Source organism: Natator depressus, chromosome 2, assembly GCF_965152275.1.
Source record: "Natator depressus isolate rNatDep1 chromosome 2, rNatDep2.hap1, whole genome shotgun sequence".
NCBI lineage: Eukaryota > Metazoa > Chordata > Testudines > Cheloniidae > Natator > Natator depressus.
The window spans coordinates 86,085,305-86,108,546 of NC_134235.1; the positions used below are offsets into that span (position 1 = coordinate 86,085,305).

Here is a 23,242-nt window from a genome sequence, read left to right on the forward strand (position 1 = left end):
GAATGGGCCCTCTGACACGTTGCTTATTTCCAGCAGCCCCTTTGAGATACACATTTCCTAAGTGTTGGAAATCCCTGCCCTGGTTCTTGCATACTATTAATAAAGCTAAACAACAACTTTATACTACTTCATTACCATGCAAATAGAGTTAGGCCTTTTATATGCAAAGTAGTTCAAGACAGAGAAATATAGCCTTAAGAAGAAGAAACACAGAACACCAGTTATTAAAATCATCAATATTTATTCCACAGCTAACCTTTATATCTGTCCAAGCTGGACACTACCTGTCATAATATTATTTGCTTTTGAAATGTATATGGTGGCCTCTGGTGTATAGGTTTGTAAAAGACTATATTATACTAACAAATAAACAGGGCTGCAATTTTACAGAGGAAAAAATAGATTTAATAAAATCCGTCTATTTACCTAGATGCCCTACAGGTTGATATTGTAAATGACGGTAGCATTTGGTTTCTCGGCAAATACAATTCCAGTAGGCCCTCTGTAGGTTTGTCACCATCTCCATATACTACAGGTATTAAATTACTAAGGGCTAAGTGGTGATTAGCTGAGCAGTGGAGGGGAAGTAAAGAGCCTTCTCCCCATCTCCAATGCTTCCCTTTGTGGTTGGAGGAGCACACACAGGTGCTGCTACTACTGGTTTGCTTGCCTGGGAACAAGGAATGAGAGAAATGAACATCAGAAGTTCTAGGGTGAAATCCTGATGTCAGTGAAGTCAATGGGAGTTTGCCACATGATTTCTGTTCCTGGCTTTGTTGTTGACTTACTCCCTTAGGAGTGAATTGTTAAAGCTGTTTAGGTGCCTAAAGATGCTGGTGGGCATTTAGTGGGATTTTCAAAAGCACCTGAGCAGTTAGTATTAAACCAACCTATTTTATGCTAAGGTTTTGGATCCAGTTGAAAATCCACACCTCATCTTGCCTTTTAAAGAACTCCAGTAGTTTTTTTAAGCAAGGCCCCAGTTGTTAAACTCATGTTCAAACAAAGTCTCTCTCCTAATTTCTTCCCCATTTTCATTTCTACATTTTTTTTTCTTCTTCTTCTTCTTTCTTTATTTGTTTATTTGATTCTGGACAGAGAGGTGCTCATGAAATCCGAGAAATCAGGCAGTTTCACTTCACAGGCTGGCCAGACCATGGCGTACCATACCATGCAACAGGACTGCTGGGATTTGTACGGCAGGTGAAGTCCAAGAGCCCACCCAATGCCGGCCCACTGGTTGTACACTGCAGGTAAGCAGAATGAAAATGTCTGCTTTCTGTTTCCCCACTAAGACTCTGGGCCTAATTCTTCCCCACCCTACATTGTGTGATCACTCCATAAGTAACTGAAGCCATAGGAGCTACTCATAATAAAGTAATAAGAAAAAATGGCAAAATCGACCCTGCAAACCCCCATACATAGAACTCTTGTTGATGTCAGTAAGTATCCAACACCTGAAGCACTTGCAGAATCAGGCTCAAAACCTTATATTTTCTAAGAATTCATACAGCGTGGACTGTGCTTTTATTTTAGTGCTGGTGCTGGTAGAACCGGATGCTTCATTGTCATTGACATCATGCTAGATATGGCAGAAAGAGAAGGTGTCGTAGATATATACAACTGTGTCAGGGAGCTTCGATCTCGAAGAGTTAACATGGTGCAAACTGAGGTATGGGCATCTTTCTTTGACTGTTGTTGTATCATTTTCAGTAAAAGTACTGCTCTTTATAACATATGCTACCTGCCACAATACATGGAAAATACTTCATATGGTGCAGTGAGGAACAATAAAGCCATTCAATATTTATACCAACAAACATATGGGTGGTACCTTACTGGTTTCTGATTTTGAGGGTGATAAATGTTTTTAAAAAGATCGTTTGGGTGATATTGTTTAGTCAGAGTTAAGATCCGCCACTTTGGATCCCATTTATGAGCAGAAGTGCCTGTGGAGCTGTGCAAAAAGAAAAAAGCAAGATGAGGCCACTATAAAAACCTTTTTTTTGTGTGTGTGTACAGGTTGGTTGGCTTATTTATCATAATTGATTGGGCCCAACCCTTCCACAGCTTTTTCTGTGGAATATAATAGTATATTTCATTAACTACTTTTGCTCTCTACGGGCTCTACTCAGTGTACACTGATGTTAATGTGAGCTTTATAGGTTATTTACTGTTTACTTGAGCACTAATACTTAAGATGTGCTCCCTCTAAGTCAGTAATTGTGTTGATTGCTTTACCAGGAGCAGTACGTATTTATCCACGACGCAATACTGGAAGCCTGTCTTTGTGGAGATACTTCTATTCCAGCTTCTCAAGTTAGGTCTGTGTACTATGAAATGAATAAACTGGATCCTCAGACTAACTCAAGTCAGATCAAAGAAGAATTTAGGGTAAGTCATGGACAGCACGACGTGGATACATGCAATATGGCTCCTCCTCCCATACCTGTTGAAGTCAACGGAGACCCTCCATTGATTTCAGTGGGGTTTGGATCGGGCCTGTGAGGGAAGAACTACAAAACAGGGCAATAATATGTCACAAATTTCTGTTGAAATATGTGAAATAATAAAGATATCCAATAGAGTAGTTGTAAAGTTCTCTCTTACCTCATAAACAGAGGTTGGAATCCTATGTGGTTTCCCTCCATGATCCTTTGGCCAGAATACAGGTAACCCTGCAACCATCTTTCAGGTTCTTCCTTCGTATGTGCTCATGTTCAGCAATCCAAGGTTTTTGCTTTTGAACCCAGCTGTTCATTCATTTGTTTGTTTTTCTTTTGATTTTTTACATTTGTAAATTCCCTCTGAAACTGTATCCCAAGTTGATTTGAAATTCTATTATTTAACTATTTTAGGATTCGTTCACTGATGAGCTAACCTTGCTCATGTATTGTTTATTCTTTTTCATAGACTCTAAACATGGTGACTCCAACACTGCGTGTAGAAGATTGCAGTATAGCACTTTTACCCCGTAATCATGAAAAGAATCGCTGTATGGATGTTCTGCCTCCAGACAGATGTCTGCCTTTCCTCATAACAATAGATGGGGAGAGCAGTAACTACATTAACGCCGCACTGATGGATGTAAGCCCCATTATATCATTAATAATAAAGCAGGAATAAACTCCACACTGGAAAATCCTGGGAAGCATAGTCAGCACCAGAGCACTCAAATCCTTCCACTTCCCTTTCAAAAAATGACACAAAATCTTTAAACCCCTGAGTACATTTAGGATCCCTCATATGTTATGTCTCAGCCAAGGTTCCAAAACCACACAGAGAAAGCCCGTCAGGGAGTACTGACAAATTAAAAATGTCTGCATTTCTCGCTAGCTCTTGAATTTTTAACCATCTGGCCTAAAGAGAAAAAGAGTTACCTATTAAGTCACCAAGGCAGCTAAATGGGATAATAGGGTTTGCAGCAGTATTTTAGATCCCTTTCCTTCTAATTTACACAGTAATTAACAGAAAAAATAATTGCCTGTCAGCACAGATAGCACACAAGACATTACTCCAGTCGTTCTATTTATATCTGTCTGAGTGAACATTTCCTGTTCAGTTGATGAAAAAATGAATATTTTAAATGCAGTTATGGTAATTTTAATAGTGCTAATAGGATATCAGTAAAAAGACACTTAAATGTGTTTTACACTCTCTAGAGATTTATAGTATATCTCTGACATTTTAGAACTGGGGTAATTAAAATTGTGACACACACATGTACGAGAAAATAGTGTTTAGGAAAGAACATATTTGAAATATTCTTTCTGAAAAGTAAAGCTTCAGTAATAATAATAGTTTGCACTCATATAGGACTTTCCATCTAAGATCTCAAAGTATTTTACTCATGTTAGATAAGGCTCAAAACTAGGTATTGTTATCTTTGTTTATATGAATAGGGAAACAGACAAGCTTAAATGGCTTGTCTAGATTCACACAGTGTCCCGGGGCACACAGGAAGCCAGTGACAAATCTCAGATTGTAATGTCTGCTGTCTTGCCATTATACCGCATCCCATCATAGAGAGGTCAATATTGTTTTGTTTTGTAAATAAGTACTGATCAAAAAAGATGATTCCTTAGTATTAGCTTTTGCAGCTACTTATCTTATTATGAGCCATTTACCTTTGAAATCAAATTGTTGGGCTGGATCCTCAGGTGTACCTGAGCCATGGTTGGTGCTCCAGGGCAGGGGAGTTAGGTGGCTTTCTGCCACTTTTCCATCCTCCTAATCTTGGAGACAGCTGATGCTTGGTTCAGCGACTCCCCCTCCCTGCAATCATCTTAGAACAGCCTTGGGACTCTTATAAACTGTGCTGACTGGTCTGGCCACGTGGCGGCTGATCCATTTCCCCAGAATCGTTGGTGCACTGTGTGCTCCAGCCGTGTCCCCAGAATAGTCCCTACATTAGGGGCCAGGAGCAGGTGGTTTGCTCTTTCTCATACCCCAGTCTATACCCACCAGTGGGTCAGGTGCTCAGTTGCTCTCCCCTCCCCTTGTATCAGTTGAGATGGAAATGCAGAACTGGGTGTCATCAATGCACTTAAAGCACCATAACCTATGCCTCCTCATTAACTCCCCCGATGGCACCGTATATGCTTTGAATAAGGGGTGTGAAATTTTGAATCGTGCATCACGCTACACAAGGGTGAGTTTGGTGAGCAGTTGCTCAATACAGCCCTCTGGGACCTTTCAGCCAGGAAGGAATGGAGCCATTCAAGAGCAGCCCCCTCCAGTTCCGCACATGACTTCAGGCAAGTCAGCACCCTCTCATGATCATTGAAGGCAGCTGATTGATCTAATAGTTACAGCATGGATATCTAGTGATTATCGAGTGCTAAGAAGAGATTACTGACCAAAGGAAAGAAGAAGGGCACATCTGGCACCATATTCAAGTCTGTAACCAGAATGAAAAGCTAGATTCTGTGAGAGTCCTCTTGCCCCATTAACCTTCTCAAAAAGAAAAGGAGTACTTGTGGCACCTTAGAGACTAACAAATTTATTTGAGCATAAGCTTTTATGGGCTACAGCCCACTTCATCGGATGCACAGAATGGAACATACAGTAAGAAGAGAGAGAGAGAACATGAAAAGGTGGAAGTAGCCATACCAACTGTAAGAGGCTAATTAATTAAGATGTGCTATTATCACCGGGAGGAAAAAACTTTTGTAGTGATAATCAAGATGGCCCATTTAGACAGTTGACAAGAAGGTGTGAGGATACTTAACATGGGGAAATAGATTCAGTATGTGTATGGCTGGGTCAAATAAATGTGTTAGTCTCTAAGGTGCTACAAGTACTCCTGTTCTTTTTGCGGATACAGACTAACACGGCTGCTACTCTGAAACCTGTCATTAACTGTCTCAGTTACCCAAGCAAAAAGGGAAGATTCAAATAGCTACCCAGATTGCCAGTTTTTAGACATAGTTTCCTGAGCACAGGGTGCATACAAGTTTCCTTCAAAGCAGACATGCCCTTCTTAATGGAGATATTGACAATCCTCGACCGATAACAGACTAAGTACTTCCATTATGGCCTTCAGCAGCAAAGAAGTGTCTGGTTCTAAATCATGGGTTGTGGATGAAAGTTCACCCAGTGCCTCCAGTCAGTGACATGGGCCAGTGTTTAAAGAGAGAATGAACCTTGTTTTTCCCCCTAAAGATATTGCTTTGCTGCCAGTTAGACTAGGATTTGAGCAATATTTCTTGGAACAATAACTGGGTATCACCTTACACAGGAATCATTCACATTAACAATCAAGTACAGTCAACGTAAATTCATCTGTCTGTCAACAACTCAGAACAAATCTACCTCTCAAGATTTTATGGGTGGTACATTGGAAGCAAGAATCTCTTTTTTTCCCCTTCTGTATGCCCATGTCATAATTGTTTTAAAAAATATGATCTGTTAAAGCCATATTGTCTCCAGATGTAAAATTACAGTTTATTAGATTACAAGCAAACATCTCAGGGAAGATCTGAAAACACTGTGTGAGTAATCTTCAAAATAACAATAATACTTATTTTCCTAGGGTTTGGGGCCATTACTGACATTTTGCTGGATGGATTTCTTCTCTTATCACTTTTAATTTTATCTTCTGTTGCTATTGTTTTGCAGAGCTATAAGCAACCCTCAGCTTTTATAGTTACCCAGCATCCTTTACCAAATACTGTCAAAGATTTCTGGAGGCTGGTCCTAGACTATCATTGCACGTCAATCGTTATGCTGAATGATGTGGATCCAGCACAAGTAAGTCCTAGAAACTGCTCCAATCAATGTACTTTACAGAGTGATGCTTGTGTTTAGGTAGTACATGTGAGCTTCAGAACAGTGTTAGGACGTAATTAGGTTTATAAAACAGCATTCACAAACACTAGAAAATTGATTCATAGCTCGTGGATAGGCAGAGGGAGGGAGGGAGGAAAGAATGAGGCCATCATAAGTTTGTCCACCATTATGTAAATACACACACACACACCCCTAACTCCTTGGGAATTGGTAATAGGATGTGGAACCTTTCAGTTCTAGGACTTGGCTCAAAGTTTAAAACAAGTTCATAGTGGCCAAAAGTTAACAGAAATTCACAGCTTTCCCGTGTTGCTTGCCTGAAATGAGTCTGTGGTCTTGGTCTACCTACTAGTGGACAGTCATTCCCATCACAAAAATCAGCATCACATTTGGCACAAATTGGATCTGTAAGTGGCAGCCTCAGTGGAGAGGACAAGAACTAAACAGGAATGGAGACTGTACTATCTTCTCTCCAGAACAGAGATGAAGCAAATGTATGGGGCATTTTTAATTAGCTTACAATATAGCTGCTCATTGTTCGTTAGAAAGATATATCTGTTCTTTAAAAAAGTGAAGAACTTGAGCCATTCTGGGCTTCTGATATGGCAATTTCCTTAAGCACTGACTTTACTTTTTAACACCGGCATTAAACAGGAGCAATGCAGTAAACAAGACCCTACTATGTAAATGTTCTAAAATGCTTTTAATATTTGGTTAAAGTAACGTCAAAATTAATATGCTGTAGTATGCTGCATGTGATATTTATTCCTGATGTGTTCAAGAATCTCTTTTTTAACAAGTTTAAGTCAGACATAGAAAAATGCTCACATTTATTTCATGTTAACATTAAGATTTTGTTTTAAAAAACATAAAAGTTTTCAACCTGGGCTTTCAAAAAAGTGCCTACAAATTCCAAACACTGTCTTAAATACTGAGCTTCTGAATCCCTAACCATTCTTACTTGTCTAAAAATTAAAGACAAAACTTTTATTCATGAGTCTGAGGTTATTTTCAGCGTGAATGAGGAAACACTCTAGGGAGTCAGACTTTTAGTAACTGCTACACAGAGTTTGTGAATTTGTAGGCTGTGTTTTGCATGTATAATAGTGTTTGGCTATTTTAGGCATTTATTGGCCTTACTCACTATTAAAAGCTATTGGGATACATAATGTGTCAGGTAATACACCTGTCTTTGCAATTCATTAAACTTTTTTCTCAAATGTAAGTGACAAACTTTTCATTAGGAATAAATCTCAAAACTCAAAAAGCAAAAAGAAGGGAAAAGAGGGCCGGTTTATTGAAAACCATGCATTGTCATTCAGCGTTATTACTAATTATTGTCAAAATCGTTATTTATGTATTTATTTCTATATAATGTATTTACATATTACTGTAATACACTACATCAGATACTCTGTTAGGACATTAAATAACATAGGTGAGAGGAATCAACCCTGGTGCACTTCTGATTCTGCTGAAAACCAACCTGTAGTACAGCCATTGACCCTCACACAGCTAAACGTACCACGGTAGTTTGTCCACTCTGAACATTAAGTCCTCAGGCACCCCATCCTGGTGTATCATTATTCACAGGGGTGATTGGTGCACTGAGTCAAAACCAGCTACAAGCTCTATAAACATGGTGTTAACTGTCTTTTGTTGCCCTAGTCGTTTTTCAGTAACCTTTCACAGAGCATATATAGCACAGATTGTAGATTGGCCAGTACAGAAACCACATTTGTTATCTGTCATTTTTGGTTTAAGGCCCAATTTCAGTCTGTTCAGTAGTATGGTCATAAACACTTTCCCTGACACTGACAGCAGCATTATTCCCCTATAATCTGAGCAAACTAATCACTCTCCCTTTTGGAAAAAAGGGATGATACAGCCCCTCTTCCAATCCAAAACTGATTGAGGCCCAAGTAGGAGTTGCAAAATTTAGGATCTTGAGTACGCAGATGATATTTTCTTACTTGAAATGCCTACTGACCAACTACAGCTAATGCTGGAAGATCTACAAAAAAATTGCAAAATCTGTGGGACTTAAGATCAATGGTGATAAAACCAAAGCTATGCATGCTTCCTGTAAAATGGAAGTGAATGGCCTGTGTGTAGATGGCAATGACATTGAATGGGTAAATGGTTTCATCTGTCTGGGTAGTTGGTTGAGAGCAGGAGGTTCTATAACCAAAGAATTCACATGTCGAATTGATCTTGCATCAGTGGCATTTCAGAATCTTCAAAAGCCTCTGTGTGGGAGGATATCTCTGTGACATCTAAGATACGAGTGTTCACCATGATAGTGACGACAGCCCTGCTATGTGGAGCAGGATCATGGCCATTAAAAATAAAACATAGGAGGGGAAAATAAATAGTTTTAGTGACAAAAGTTACGGCACATTCTTAACATATGTTGAGATGGTTTTGTCACAAATGAAGAGATATGTAGACGATCCCAGGAAGTTGCAGTCTTACCCCAGTTGAGAACAAGACAATTGCAGTGGTGGGGTCATGTCCAGCATGCAGAAAAAGGTATGCTTTTATAGAAAGTTTGTAGAGCTGAAGTCGAAGCAAGTAGATATGGGGCCAACCACAAATGAAGTTGGAAGATGCAATTTGGAGAGATTTGAGAAGTCTAAATCTTCCCATACTGACTCTTGTCAAAGGAAGATTTGCAAGTAGCCATTCAAGATGGTCCATTTTATGAAGGACCATGGCTGCTACATGGTAGCCATGTGGATCTGCTGCAGCTGCTGTATATATACTCCAGTTTAGGGGGAATTCCATGCCTTCCTGAGAAATCAAACCCTAAACATCTACCCTAAAGAAGTTGATACATCACATACATCCAACCACTCACATTCACAAAAAAACCCTCAAACCAAATGTCCTACATATTTGAAAATCATGGATTCCTACAACTGCTGTGCCAAACGTCTTAGCCTTTATATGATTTTTAAGTATTTTTCAAAAAGCCATTGGAACGGTATTACTACATAATGGAAGGACCTACAGTGAGTTGGAAACCTACATTAGCTATCTATGTTCATTGTATTTTGTTACTCAATACAAATAAGTGTATTTCATAATGAAAACATGATTAAGATTCAGAGAAGAGTCTAAAAGTAATTTGCTCATCAGTGTGAGCTGTGAATGTAGAGTGTTTTTAAAAAAGAAAATACATTTTCCTAATTGGATTTTTTTGTTTTTAATTTGTTAAATTGAACTGATATGCAAATCAGACTTTGTCCTATTTTTACTCTGTTTTAAATGGCCACATTTTCGTAAAATGCAGTAATTTGTGAGTGGCTCTGTTGAGGGATGAGTGTTATAAAGAAGTGCAAAACAACAGCTGTAGCATGTCTGATTTGTCAGCTCAGCTGTGGATCGCCTGCAGCAGAATGAAGGCCACTGCTACTTTTTTGAATAAAATGAAGTTTTAAAATATGAGATCAATGCTCCTGCAAGCAAGCGTTAGTTTGCTCATTCTCATACTTAATTTTGCTGCATGCCTGGCCATGAACTGCTATAGGTATCCCTGGTAGGTGAGGTAGTATCTTTTATTGGACCAATTTCTGTTGGTGAAAGAAAATCTTTTGAGCTTATACAGAGCTCTTCTTCGGTAAGCTTGAAAAAGTGTCTCTTTCCCCAACAGAAGTTGGTCCAATAACAGATATCACCTTGTCTCTCTAATGTCCTGGGATCAGGACAGCCACAACAACACTGCAAACCTAAATATCCCAGAAAGTGAACACACTGTATAGAGGGCAATTCTGAGAATCCCCATCAAAGTGTTGAATTAATCTTTAAAGTATTAGGGGTAGAAGACCAAGAGTCAGGTGATTCATTTCAGGATTAAGCCATAAATTTTTTATTGGACACTTAAACTGTTCAAGATACATATTTATATTCTTCTATGATCTCTAGGTCATATTTTCTACTGTAAAGTGGCATTCACAAATGTAAGACTGATTGGTCACTGAAAATTTCAAGCAGTGCTGATTTTAGCCAGTTCACTGGTCTGGAGCTAAACTGAGCACAGAATTTAGGCACTGGAGTTTTGAGAATAGCTCTACTTTTATAACAGCAATAATACATTCCACTGCGATTATGAACTGGTATCAACACACTTAGAACACTTTAAGATATCAGGCCTTTGGTCCTCTGTTCACAGCACACCCTAAATGGGATGTCGTTCAACAGCATCCCCACATCCCATCATATCTGAACACTTAATTGATGCTGAGTGTCAGAAATGTGTAACTCCAAACACCAAAGAGTTAAGAATACAGCAATGAGCCATATGAGGTGCAGTTACTTAAGAATTTATTTGGTTAAATTTGTTCTGCAAAAGTAAAGTTGGAATACTGAAAAAACTGGCCCGGAGATTGGGAAACTACAATTTTATTATAATGTGTGTGAGAATTTTAGTAACACTTGAAAAAGAGAAAAAATTAAATGAAATGATCCATATTAAAAGAGAAGAAAAATGCATTCTCCAGGGATGTTCCAGGATATCAATGTTCTTATAAATAACTGTGCTTGTCTGTGATTTTGGTCTCCTGTAGTTGTGTCCCCAGTACTGGCCAGAAAATGGGGTGCACCGACATGGTCCCATTCAGGTGGAATTTGTATCAGCTGATTTAGAAGAAGACATAATCAGCCGGATATTCCGAATTTATAATGCAGCAAGAGTAAGAACCTTATTCAGTTTCTCTCTTTTTTTTTAACTTAACCATTTCGATTGACAGGGGGGAAACGTTAACTAAGAAATCTTTCCTCCAAATATCCAGTTAGTTTTAATCAGGACTATAAATTAATAAAATAAATGTGTGTATATCTCAGTAAAATTGAAGGTAATGAGCAAACCTTACTGAGGTTATAAAAGTAAAGATTAAACAAAAAGTAAAGGTTAAACATGCAAAAGCACCTCACACTCCGAAGTCTGTTTGAGAACAAGCTTATAGATATATGGTTCATACATAGAATCAGAATAAGGCTATGTATATGTAATCAGCATAAAGACATTTTTCTACCATGTGCCTTTGTTATGTTTATTACATTCACATGAGAAAAATACAGCATTAAGATTGTACTGTTAACCAGGAATTGCAGAAGCTAATGTTGTTACAGCAGTTAGCCCACGTTGCATATTTTGTTGTGCATAATTCAGTTTATGTTTTAAAATACATTGTGTTAGTTTATTGAATAAATGTAACAAAAAATAAAAACCAGGGGCTTTATGAGCAACATTACTTTGATGCAAGAATCATGGCCTAAATTTTCAAAAATGAGTTGTGATTTGGGGTACCTTAACTTTGAAGTTCCCGACTTTAAACATCTTAAAGGGATGTAATTGCCAGAAAGCATTGAACACCTAACCCTGAAAAACAGGGTGGGCCCTCAGAACTTGTGCCTCAAGTTGGGCCCCCAGAACTCACTAGGTCATTTTTGAAAATGGGAGCCTTTAACGTCTGCATTTTTTTACACTTGTACTTGAAGAGTTCAGCCTTATCATAATCTGCACTGAATGTCCTGGCGCTTTAAATAGAGAAAAAAGCAAAATGCACCAATACCACTTCTTTGAGAGAGAGGTTTGTTTCTTGTAAATACTGTACCAGGATCTCTATGAAGTGCACAGTCCTTTAAGTGCACCTTTTAATATATGTGCGTTTCAAAGAAGTGAGCACTTTATAAAGATACTAATGTGGTGTGATAATATACTTCACCCATACCTCCTGAAGTCAGCAGACATCCACTTAAGCCAGGTTGAGAGAGACATGAAGCAGATCAGGCATCCCATTCCATCCCATCCAGGCAAAGAGGGCCCAGCAAAATGGACTTGGCACCTCCTCCCAAAACTGAGGAGACATTGGAAAGAATGGGCAGCACTCCCTAGTCGGTCAGTGAGGTCATGGATTGCACTGAGGGCCAGTCCTCCCCAGGACAAGCAAAGACAAGTCCTGTGACCTGCTCCCGCAACAAGAGAGGAAAGAGCCAAAGAGGTACCTGGGGCCCTACTTCCCAGTCCAGGGAGCCAGTGAATAAGCCTGCACTCCCCATTCTTTCAGATTTCTAGGGCCTTGAAGTCCCCAGTGATTTTTCATGAGTAAAATCAAAGAACCCATGAAATGTTAATAGGATGTGTGATTTAATAATCGCTGATCAATATTAATCCTATTTTGAGGGGAGGAGCAGTCAGATGGAAAGGACCAGCCAGGAGTGCAATAGGTTCCAAATTTTGACAGAAAGCAGGCAAATCCCATATGAGCCTTGAGTGCAGGGGACTGGACTTGGTGACCTATTGATGTCCCTTCCAGTACTACACTTCTGTGATTCTATGACAATCAAAATTTACTTTGCCTCAGCTCTGCTGTAGTCCCTTCTTTTGTTAATCTGTCACCCTCTCTATTACTACTGTGTAACAGCAATAACAACAACATTGTCATGTAAACATTCTGGGTTTTTGTTCCATGCATTAATTGATATAGTAAAGCCTCTCTTCAGAACTATTTCTCTTGAGAGTTTGAGCATAGCCCAGTTAATAAAGTGCACTTAGATTTGTTTTTAAACATGTTTATTTTTTTCACTCCTGCTTTCCTCAGAATGGCTTGAAAGATTTTGCTCAAACTTTCTTTTTAAAATGAAAGAAACAGGACATTTCTTCCAAAAAGCTGAAAGTTATGAGCATGTGAAAAACCAGAGGTTATAATTGAAATTGTATTGTGACTTTCACTTTGCTATCAAGTGACTACTATAATATTAAATCATCATTTACTTGACTCTTGCAGCTGTAGCATTGTTCTACTCTAGTCTCTTTGTATATCCTGCTACTTAAAACATCGTGTGCTTAATAACTCTGTTGGAGATTAAAAGCCATAACTCTCAAGGGCAGCTGAAATTACTTTAGTAATTTGTAAGCAGTGATGTCCTTTAACAACTTTGATGAGAATGTTTAAATTGTATGCCATTTGAGTATAGTGTAAATAATGCCTTCGCTTTTTTCTTGCTTATTGTTCGGATCTTTGCAGCCCCAAGATGGGTATCGGATGGTGCAGCAGTTTCAGTTCCTGGGATGGCCCATGTACAGAGATACTCCAGTGTCCAAACGTTCTTTCTTGAAACAAATACGTCAGGTGGAGAAATGGCAGGAAGAATACAATGGAGGAGAAGGACGTACAGTCGTACATTGTTTGTAAGTATTTGAAGGTAGGAAAGCAAGGGGGTAGTATAAATATTTACTGTACTTTGGGTTTTAAAGGATTTGCATGAAGGTAAGAGGCATCCTTGTAATTTATCCCATAATTTGGAATTGAATTACACAGCACCTCATTGAAAAACAGTGGAAGCTCATGAAGGTTTTTCATTTGTGGGAAGTTGGGTTTTCCATTCATGTTCTTTGGGAGAAATCTGAGAGCCTCTTTCCTGAGGGTCATGTATACTTGCATGAGGGCCTCAAGTTTACATGGCTCCATGTGGAGGTACAAGTTCTTAATCTGCCCACTATTCCTCTCTTAGGACTTAGAACCTGCCATGTGCTGTTTTCCCTCAGCTCTCACAGAGGATTGAGTTCTCATTAACTGAGGCTGCAATTCAGGAAACCATTCCTGTTCAATTAAGCATTGGCTTAAGTGCTGCTCTGATTAGTGATGGAATTACGCACACCCTTAAGTGCTTTCATGAATTGGGGCCTAAATTAGAAAATAACTTTCTGACCGTTCTGTTTATATTTAATAGAAATTAGTAACTACAAATAAAAACTGCAAGTTTATTACTGTTGCCCACTTACACTGACCTTGCACAAGTCACTCAATCTCTTTGTGCTTTAGTTTCCCCATCTGTAGAATGGGGATAATGATACTGACATCAAAGGAGTATTGTGTGGTTTAACTAATTAATGTTTTGAGATCCTCAGCTGAAAGGCCCTTTTGAAGTGCAAATTACTGTTATCCCTATAGTTGCTGATGATATTAAATAGTTATACCACATCACGCACGCGTCACTTCCAGGCAGCAGAGAAAAGAAAAAAGCTCTGACATAATCCTTTTAAATGACTTTAGTTTAATTAACATTCTCAAAGAGTCCCACAATATCAGCCAATGTTTTGGCAGCAGAGAGCATTCTTTTCATACTGCCTGGATGTGACAGATGTGCGATTTCATAGCTTCCTTTGAAAATCAACCATTTGTGAGTGCTGGTTTGAAAGACCCGCTAGCTAACTAGTCTTCACTCTGGTAATTATTAAGGTTTATTATTTCCAATGAAGTGCAGCCTAAAGACTCTGATTGGAATAGCTGTAGAAATAATAGGGTTTCTGGAAAGAGATTCTCTTGAAGATTAAAAATAGCTGAAGATAAAGCACTATTAAATACTATATTTGATCATGCCTATGAGCATTTATGCCTGGCTTTTAGTCAGCAAGTCAGTGTGGGTTCTCATCTTCTGAAACTATGGATGATGGGGGAACAAACAGTTGTAAAAGCACTCATTCCCATGCAGTGAGTGTAATGCCTGTACCTAATGCCACAAGGTACAGGTAAAATGTAGTGGGATATTGCAGCACCACCTAATGGCTATGTTAAGAGTACAGTTATCAATCCTTTTACTGTTACCTGAGAACCTTTGAGTCCAGAAATAAGGCACCATAACCTAGAATAGAAAAACTTGTAACCAGCTCAAAACCAAACTCCAAAATCTGTTTAATGTTTTAGCATTTCTGAGTCTGAGTCTCATTACACTAAGGTTGCTATATAAGTGTAAAGGGGCCTCAAATTGAAGAGAAATGTAATTTACCCCACTTTAAGGCTCCTTTATACTGCCGGAGCAAGGGAACGGAGCCTTAGTGTGAATGAGAATCAGGCTCCTCTGTCTCTATTCTATTTTCCAAATAGTTACTTTGTTCTTCAGATTTATGAATTAATAGAAAAGACTAGTGCAAAATTTAAACACTCTGTTACCCTCAGGCTTCCAAGCTGATGGATTCTGTAGCATACATGTTGGATAATTCAGCCTATTCATTTTAATTAGAAATTGCATCCTTCTTAGAGTTCAGAGGCATTAATAGCCATTGGTTCACCAGTATTTGCATTGCACGTCTCGTAGAACATTCAGACACAGTATGAGAACTAGTAACATACAGTCATGAGTAATGGAGCCATTTTATCACTTTTATTGTAGAAACGGAGGTGGCCGCAGTGGGACATTTTGTGCAATCAGCATTGTTTGTGAAATGCTTCGGCACCAGAGGGCAGTTGATGTATTCCATGCTGTGAAGACACTGAGAAATAATAAGCCTAACATGGTGGACCTTCTGGTATGAGCTTTTTTAACTGCACCACTAAATAGAAAATGTTCCCTTTTATCATAAGGTTTGGGGAGATTTCCAAGATTTTCAGTGGGAGTTGTTGAGAAAGCATGCAAGTCGTTTCCAAAGGGGATAATGAAATCATTTCACTTATAAGAGTATTTTTACACTGCTTTCTTCCCAAGGAGACTTTGTCTCTGTTCATTTGAATTTTTGAAATAGTTTAAAACTTTCAACAGAACACCTTTATTAATTTGCCTTTCTGGCAGTGTGATCCATGAGGAGAGCAGTCATCGCACAGCAGAAATAATAATAATGTAAAATGAAATGCCAGATTTTCAAATTATATATTTTATAAATAGCTTAATTGCCTAATATTTATCAAAGCCGTGAATTTCAGTGTGACATCCAGAATATTGCATTTAATTATGGTTGCTCTACCTCATAGAAAGATTAAAGGAGTTCGGGAACAAGGGGCCATGTGCAATTATTTTCTTATAGAGTGTTTTATTGAATCTTTTAGCTGTAGAATTGCAGAAACACTAGTGGCTATGACACAAGAGCTGTAGGACAGCTTAAATCAGCAGGCTGTCATGTTCTGCTTGTAGTTCTGTATTGGGAGAAAGATGTACACTTCCACCCAATTCAATGTGATGGTCTCAGACCTTCAAAACCTCTGTAGAAACAGGATATTGAATTAAGGGGGACAGTGCCACTGTACTTTATGGCGGGGTGCCTTAAAAGCAGTACTTTTAGAGTCTGGCTTTTTGAAAGCAAATTAGCTTCGATGACAGATGTAGTATTTGGGTAATTTCAGGAATCATAACCCAGTATGAGTTAACTGTGTAATCTATGGACAATAGGGGATTGGTTAATTGGGACCGAACTGTGTTCGGGCATCTTTTCTACCCCAAAATCCCAAGGAGGAGGCAGGGAGATCCCACAGAACTCTGACACCCTCCACCCCTGTACCCTTAGGAGAGATCTCCACTCCCAGTCTGGCCTCACGTGTTGAACACCTTGAGGAATAGTGAATGCTAGTGGGTTGGCCAACCTACTTAGGGGTGATGTGCTAGGAAGATGGAGGGTTTCTGCCTTCTATGAGGTAGGACCAGGTCCATATTTTTGGTTGCAGCAAGTCCCAGTATGCCCTGCCTCTCTTTTGAAGAAACCCCTTCTCCTCAGACCTACCAAGGTGTCCCACCTCCACTGCTGTGAATTCCTATCCCTCCCTCAGGCCAGGCACAGTAAGAGAGAGACATCTAGCTGGGTCCTGAGGTGAACCAGCACCTTGCCAGCAGCACGAGATGAGCAGGGAGTTTGAGGCTGCCACTCTGAGGAGGCAAGCTAGCAATGTAAGACTGTCAGTCATCTGGAGGTGAGGGACCTTCCAGCTTTCGTGATGTTGGGAGCGGGCCATTCATTTGGCTCCTGTCTCAGGACACTCCTAATTTTTTATTTGCTGGATGTAGAGAGAAATGTCCTACTTTTCCACTCAGTCTGTGTAGATGTGGATTTGTACCTGGCATGCCTGCTGTTCTCAGGTCTCTGTGAGTTTAAGTCAGAGGTGACTGGTAACTGCTGATCGGGGGAGGGGGGGCACAATTTAAAGGTTCTGGTGGTATGCAGCAGGGTTCAGGGCAGATACTTGAGACAAAAGAGTTTTGATTTCTAGAGCTACTTTTGATGTTCATATTTTATACTATGTAATAGCCAATGGAGATTGTGCTAAAAGAGAGCTACACATGAAGAAGCTCTGGATTGCACTGATGTGTTATATCAGTTTGAAGAACAGAGATATTTGCAAACCAATCAGCACGCAATAATTATGTCAGGAATCAGTTCTAATTTAACCTTATAAAATTATTTTTCCTCTCCATTTGAATCTGCTTTCTCTTCTGGGTTTACAAGGAGACATTGGCTCTCTTGGGCATCACAAGTACCAGAAATCTCATGCTAAACTGGTGGCTATGATGTCTCTTCTGGCATCTGACTATTCTGGTATCTGTAATACCATAGAATGGTGAATCATAGAATGGGGGATCATTAGCAAACTGGGAAAAACAGATTTAATGGCAGGCAGACAGTGGTTTGAAAAACAATCTGAAAAGTAAATTAAAACAGTTTTCTGTGATCAATCTCCTATGCCCAGCCCAGTTAGCAGGGACATTCAAGTCATGTTTCTGAGCTTGCCTGCAGTTCCATTTTCTCTTTACAGTTCACTTTTAGCTAGAGATGGACCCATAACTAGGACACAGAATCCAAACCACTCAGAAACATGAGGAAGATCAGATCTAGGTCCCGATTTCAACGTCACAGCTCAGGTTTATTTTTATAATTGGGCCAGTTCAGAACTCCAGATCCCAGCACTCTTGGGAAGTGGCTTTGGTTTGGACCGCTACTGAGCTCCCACCCATCTCCCCATCCCCCATGGCCCTGCTACCTCTTCCCCAGCCCCCCACGAATTCGCCAACCCCTGCGCTTTACTGAGCCCCTCATCCATCTCCCATCACCCTGGCCCCCACTGCCTCCCCCGGGCTCGCCACCCACCTCCCTATCCCCCTGCTGCCTCCCCAGGCTCCCCGCCCATCCCTCATTGCCCCTGGCCCCCACTGTCTGCCATGAACTGCCCACCGTCCCATTCCCTCATTGCTCCTGCTGCCTCCCCCCTTCATTGCCCCAAGCTCCCATCTATAGCCTTGCACACACCCCAGCGGGCTCCACTGTTGAGCCTACTACCAGCCTGATGTCACTTCCCTGCTCCAGGCACCACCTAGCGGAGCTCAGTGGGAGCGCATGATGTCGGTGCCTTTCCCCAGCACGTCCCCCAGGGCTGTGCTCAGCCCAACTCCCACCTTGGCAGAATCATGCCTTGGCAGATCATGTGACCCCGCGTGTCCCCCCCATGCATCACCTGTGGATAAATTCATGGATCTCAGGTTTCAGAGTAGCAACCGTGTTAGTCTGTATTCTCAAAAGGAAAAGGAGGACTTGTGGCACCTTAGAGACTAACAAATTTATTTGAGCATAAGGTCACAAAAGCTCATGCTCAAATAAATTTGTTAGCCTCTAAGGTGCCACAAGTACTCCTTTTCTCTTTTCATGGATCTCAGTGATCTCTGATTCATTTATTTCACAGGAATAAAAATAAAATGGGGTGGAAATATACAGTTGTAGAAAATGCTAGCTATAAATTGCATTTTGGGATGGGCCTTCAGGAGCAGATGTCTCAGCCAGAGAATGGACCCCCACATTGGGCTCCACACCTTTTTTATTTTATTTTATTTTTACTGAATAGCAAATATTTTAAATCAAATACGAGCTTTTTTAAAACAAATATGTATAATAATAATAATGCCTACCTCTTCTACAGTGCTTTTCCTCAGTCCATCTCAGAGTGCTTTAGAAAGGTCAGCTTCATTAGCTCCATTTTACACATGAGGAAACTGAGGCACAGAGTGGTGAAGGTGCTCAAGGTGACCCAGCAGAGCCAGGAATAGATCCCCAGTCTCCTGAGGCCCAGTCCAGTTCTCTACAGGAGCATATAGTTTAATAAATGGCAACAATTCAAATGAGTTGGTTTGAAAATGTGCATGAGGACCAGCATTGTGTAGTGGTGGAAAGCAGCGACTTAGTGTCAGGAGATCTGGGTTCTCTTCCTGATGTGCCACTGACTATTTGCTTTGTGACTTTTAAGGAGTGAAAAGTTCTTTTCCTCAGTTTCCCCATCTGTAAAATAAGGATATTAACACTTACCCACCTTTGTAAAATTATTGCCATTCTTCAAAGAATATCAAATCTATAAATGCACGGGATTGTTAGTGCTACAGTGTTTCATGAGAGGAGTTCCAGGATTGCTGAGTAAATATTGTTACACATTTTCTCACTGGATTAAGGATATTCTTTGTGGTGCGGATTTACAGGTTCATCTCCTAATTTCATTGAACCCTTCCAAGTACAAAAATCTAAGTGACACATTCATCTAAAAAACAGAAAATTCATGAAATTCTATAGTCATAATATACAAGTAACATTTAGCACTAGGGTATCTTTACTGAAGCATGTCAACGAGTTTCATAATAAACATTACTGGGTCTACCAATATGTGCTCCATATCAATATTCCTCTCTGAAGCTAGGTAACATAAAAAGGTTTTTAATATTTATCATCAAACAAATAGTAAAATGTGCAAAGGACTCACAGCAGTGAGCATGGGGGAACAATAATGTCTATTCTATAAGGCAGTTATCTAGGGCTTGCATTTACTGGAAATGTCAGTTATTCTGCTAAATCAGTAAATCACTATGAAATGAGCTTGGAAGAAATGAGAATGGCTGGCTGGTTGATCATTGTCCCAATGTGTGTTCCATAATGATAACATGACTGTGATTTAGTCACCTATACATATGCAATAAAAATAGTAAAGATATAATTTACCCCATATTTCTGGGTTTTTTTTCCTCGTTCAGAAGAGATCCAAATACACCACAGTTTATATGACCCTACAGGATCTTAAAACCTTCAGTACGCTCGCTCACAACCGTGGCGGTTTAAGTCCAAACAACTTTGTTCCTTAACTTTTAAAGTGGCAGCTGCAAAATGAAGGCTGCAGGAAAATGCATCTCTTTGTTTTAACAATTGCTGTTGGCTTTTTTTCTTCTTCTGATTCAAAAGCAGCTATTGAAATCATTCAGGTACATGCTGAATAATAAACATGTGACTTGAGTGGACAATAGACAGAATCCCTTCAAATGTTTGCTTCAGGCAAAAGAATAATATTGCTGAAGTATAATCATATCCTACCTACTTATGGTGTTCAGCATAAAGGTAAAGGCTGAGTGCTGTCAGCCAGCTAGCTATGTCATTATTACTACACGTGAACTGTCACGTTTTATAACTTAATTAAAGTGCTTATGATAGAGGCAGTGCTTACTCCATTGATAGAAAATGATAATCTAGTTGGCGGTACATTGAAACTTAATTTTTGGAAATCAGAACAGCTAACACTTAGATTTAATGGAATAACAGCCATGTTCTCATCAGCTTTTTGTTACATTTAAATGTTTATCATTGTACAAAATAAAGTCACTGATAAGCAGAAACATAAAAAGAAGTGGACACAAAACACAGAACCCTCAGAGTTACCTGCCACGCCTTGTACAACTGCTCAGAAGACTAGATTGTGCCTTGCCCATATGTGGATGAGCAGCAAGCAGGGAGGTATAAGAGCCAGGCCTTTGCAGTCCCTCTGTGCCCCTGGAGGTGCAAAAGGGAAGTGCAAAGTGGTCCTGTCTCTTCCTCCACCTCTGTGACATGCACACACCATTTGCTCACCAGGGCAGGAGCGGCAGGTTTGTATAATTTTTGGTGGTGCCCAGAATGGGTCCAAGTCCCCCCCATGCGCACACACACCTGCCTAAGGCTCTGGGAGGGAATTTGGGTGAATAGTGCAGGCCCTGGGCTGGGGCAGGGGTTTGGGGTGCGGGAGAGGGTGAGGGGTGCAGCGCTTACCTCGGGTGGCTACCGAAAGTTACCCGCAAACCCCTCTGGCAGCAGCTTCTGCGGGGGGGCAGGGGGATTTCACGCACTGCTGCCCGCAGACACCGCCCCCACAGTTCCCAGCCAATGGGACCTGCAAAGTCAGCGCTCAGAATGGAGACACTCCCTCTTTCCCAGGGCCGTAGGGCCATTCCAGCCACTTCCAGGAGCGGCCCAGAGCGAGGCCAGGCAGGAAGCCGCCTTAACCCCGCTGCACTGCCAGTGGTGGCGATGGCAGCTGGGGCCCCCCCGGCCTTTTTAAATTGCCCAGGGGCGGAAGGCGGGGGCGGGAGACTCTCTGGGGGAGGCACGTGGAGGGGGGAGGCGGGGCCAGGGAAGAGACCTGACCCTGAACATTGGTGGAGCTGGGCCCCCAGGCCCTGCATATTCCTGGAGCATGGGCACCACGGGCCCACATAACTAGCCGCTCCTGCACCAGGGTGCTTCTTCAGGGATTGTGCTGGGTTGCTCCCCTAGTTCCAGATGGCCCCACTTCAGTATAAACACAGGCATGTGTGCAAAGACAGTTTGGTAGCTGAAAATACCCCTTATGTGACAGTAAAACTCAATATCTGATGTATGTGCTCTAGTGTGAGAGGAAAAATAACTGGAGTGTGGGCTTAGGGGATTTTGAATTAGGTGTAGAGGAGGAGTAATAAAGAAACTGAGTGAGTTCATAGACAAAAATAAAATAAAATTTATGAACTGGAAAATAGTAGTAACCAGGCCTATTTAACATCAATGTTACGGCAAAGGAATTCCAATATCTACTGGGTATGAGTTTTTTGACCGGTTACGAAAGATTTACAAGTCAGTTTGTTTACTGGTTTCCAAATGTCCCATTATAGACATGTTTGCATAGCTAAATACAGTATTGTTATTGTATGATCAACAATGTCAGTTACTGTATGTACTATTGAATTATTAGTGTGATGCTTTTCTTATCTAAATACAAATTGCTTTTGCAAACTCATTCACACTGACTGATAGTAAATAATTTTAATAGAACAGAAATACTGAACTCCTTAATTAAATTTCTTCTGTGAATAACTTGGTGGGGGGTTGTTTCTGTTGATTTTTCAGGATCAATACAAATTCTGCTATGAAGTGGCTTTGGAATACTTGAATTCTGGCTGATTGCACAAACAGCAGTGATAAAGCTCCTCTCACCGCCACAAACAAAGCAAGTTGTTTCATGATATTTGTGTATATGAGATGAAGACTTCTCAGTGTTATGCTTCTATTGCTCTGTATAATTCGCTCTTTTTAAGAGCTGGAGAAAGTGTTTATAAAAACTGCTTGCACTGCCCAATTTCCACTGTAATGCCGCTGCTTGACACACACACAAACACATGGTGGTTGTTGGATGCTGCATTTCTGCAAAACCATCAATTTGATAGAGCAGCATAGTCATCTGGTAAATTAAAGAGCACAATTATATTCTGATGAAGGAATTTGTATTTTTCTGTTATATTTTGTTGCCTGTGATCCTCTGTTATTGTCACAGCCTAGTGTACATTTCTGTTTTGTGGAGAATGCTGTCTAACATTCTGATAATATATGATTTTAGTTATATTTGTATTCTAACACATGCATAATAAATGAAGCATATGTAGCTTATTTGAACTAATGGATACACATGTAACAAACCACATTAACTTTGTTGAGTTGCAGTTTCTGTCCAGTTTGTATCATTTCAGAGGCAGTCTTGATAGAAATACAGTTAGAAAATGCAAAATACAGGATGCTCAGATTAATATATCCAAAGCTTTTTTCATTTGTCTATATTGTAAATATTTTTTGATTTCATCAAATTATTTATTCATTAAAAGAAAATTTTTTGTGAAGCACGGTGAGTGACAATCATTTTTATTAAGCCCTGGAAATGCTTACTGTATGATATTGTAAACATCTGTTTACCTTCTATGGATTCTCAGCTCAATAAATAATTACATACATGATAAAATCTCGTTTAATTTATAGTATTTCATGGCATGTAATTGCCTTGTGTTGAACCCCATAAAAGGCTAGGTTCTCAAAAGTGCTGAGCCATCTCTAAAGGTAATTTGGCACATCAAGAAGCAGTAACAGCAGTCAAGCCAGTGACTG

The 23,242-nt window shown here is 40.1% G+C and overlaps 1 protein-coding gene across 11 annotated transcripts in view; it reads left to right on the forward strand.

The window, feature by feature from the left end:
* The window catches only part of PTPRM (protein tyrosine phosphatase receptor type M), a 720,827-nt gene extending 697,811 nt beyond the window's left edge, over positions 1 to 23,016 (forward strand). For 6 of the 11 annotated variants that reach the window (XM_074944609.1, XM_074944610.1, XM_074944614.1 and 3 more), the window contains 9 exons: positions 1,099 to 1,253; positions 1,537 to 1,672; positions 2,245 to 2,394; positions 2,914 to 3,087; positions 6,121 to 6,252; positions 10,860 to 10,985; positions 13,323 to 13,486; positions 15,469 to 15,604; positions 22,217 to 23,014. In XM_074944609.1, coding sequence (XP_074800710.1) covers positions 1,099 to 1,253; positions 1,537 to 1,672; positions 2,245 to 2,394; positions 2,914 to 3,087; positions 6,121 to 6,252; positions 10,860 to 10,985; positions 13,323 to 13,486; positions 15,469 to 15,604; positions 22,217 to 22,270 — 1,227 coding nt within the window. In that variant the 3' untranslated portion in view covers positions 22,271 to 23,014. Of the gene's footprint in view, positions 1 to 1,098; positions 1,254 to 1,536; positions 1,673 to 2,244; positions 2,395 to 2,913; positions 3,088 to 6,120; positions 6,253 to 10,859; positions 10,986 to 13,322; positions 13,487 to 15,468; positions 15,605 to 22,216 lie in introns of all 11 variants that reach the window. The other 5 variants (XM_074944607.1, XM_074944608.1, XM_074944612.1 and 2 more) reach the window with 1 other exon arrangement.
* The last annotated feature ends 226 nt before the right edge of the window (positions 23,017 to 23,242 follow it).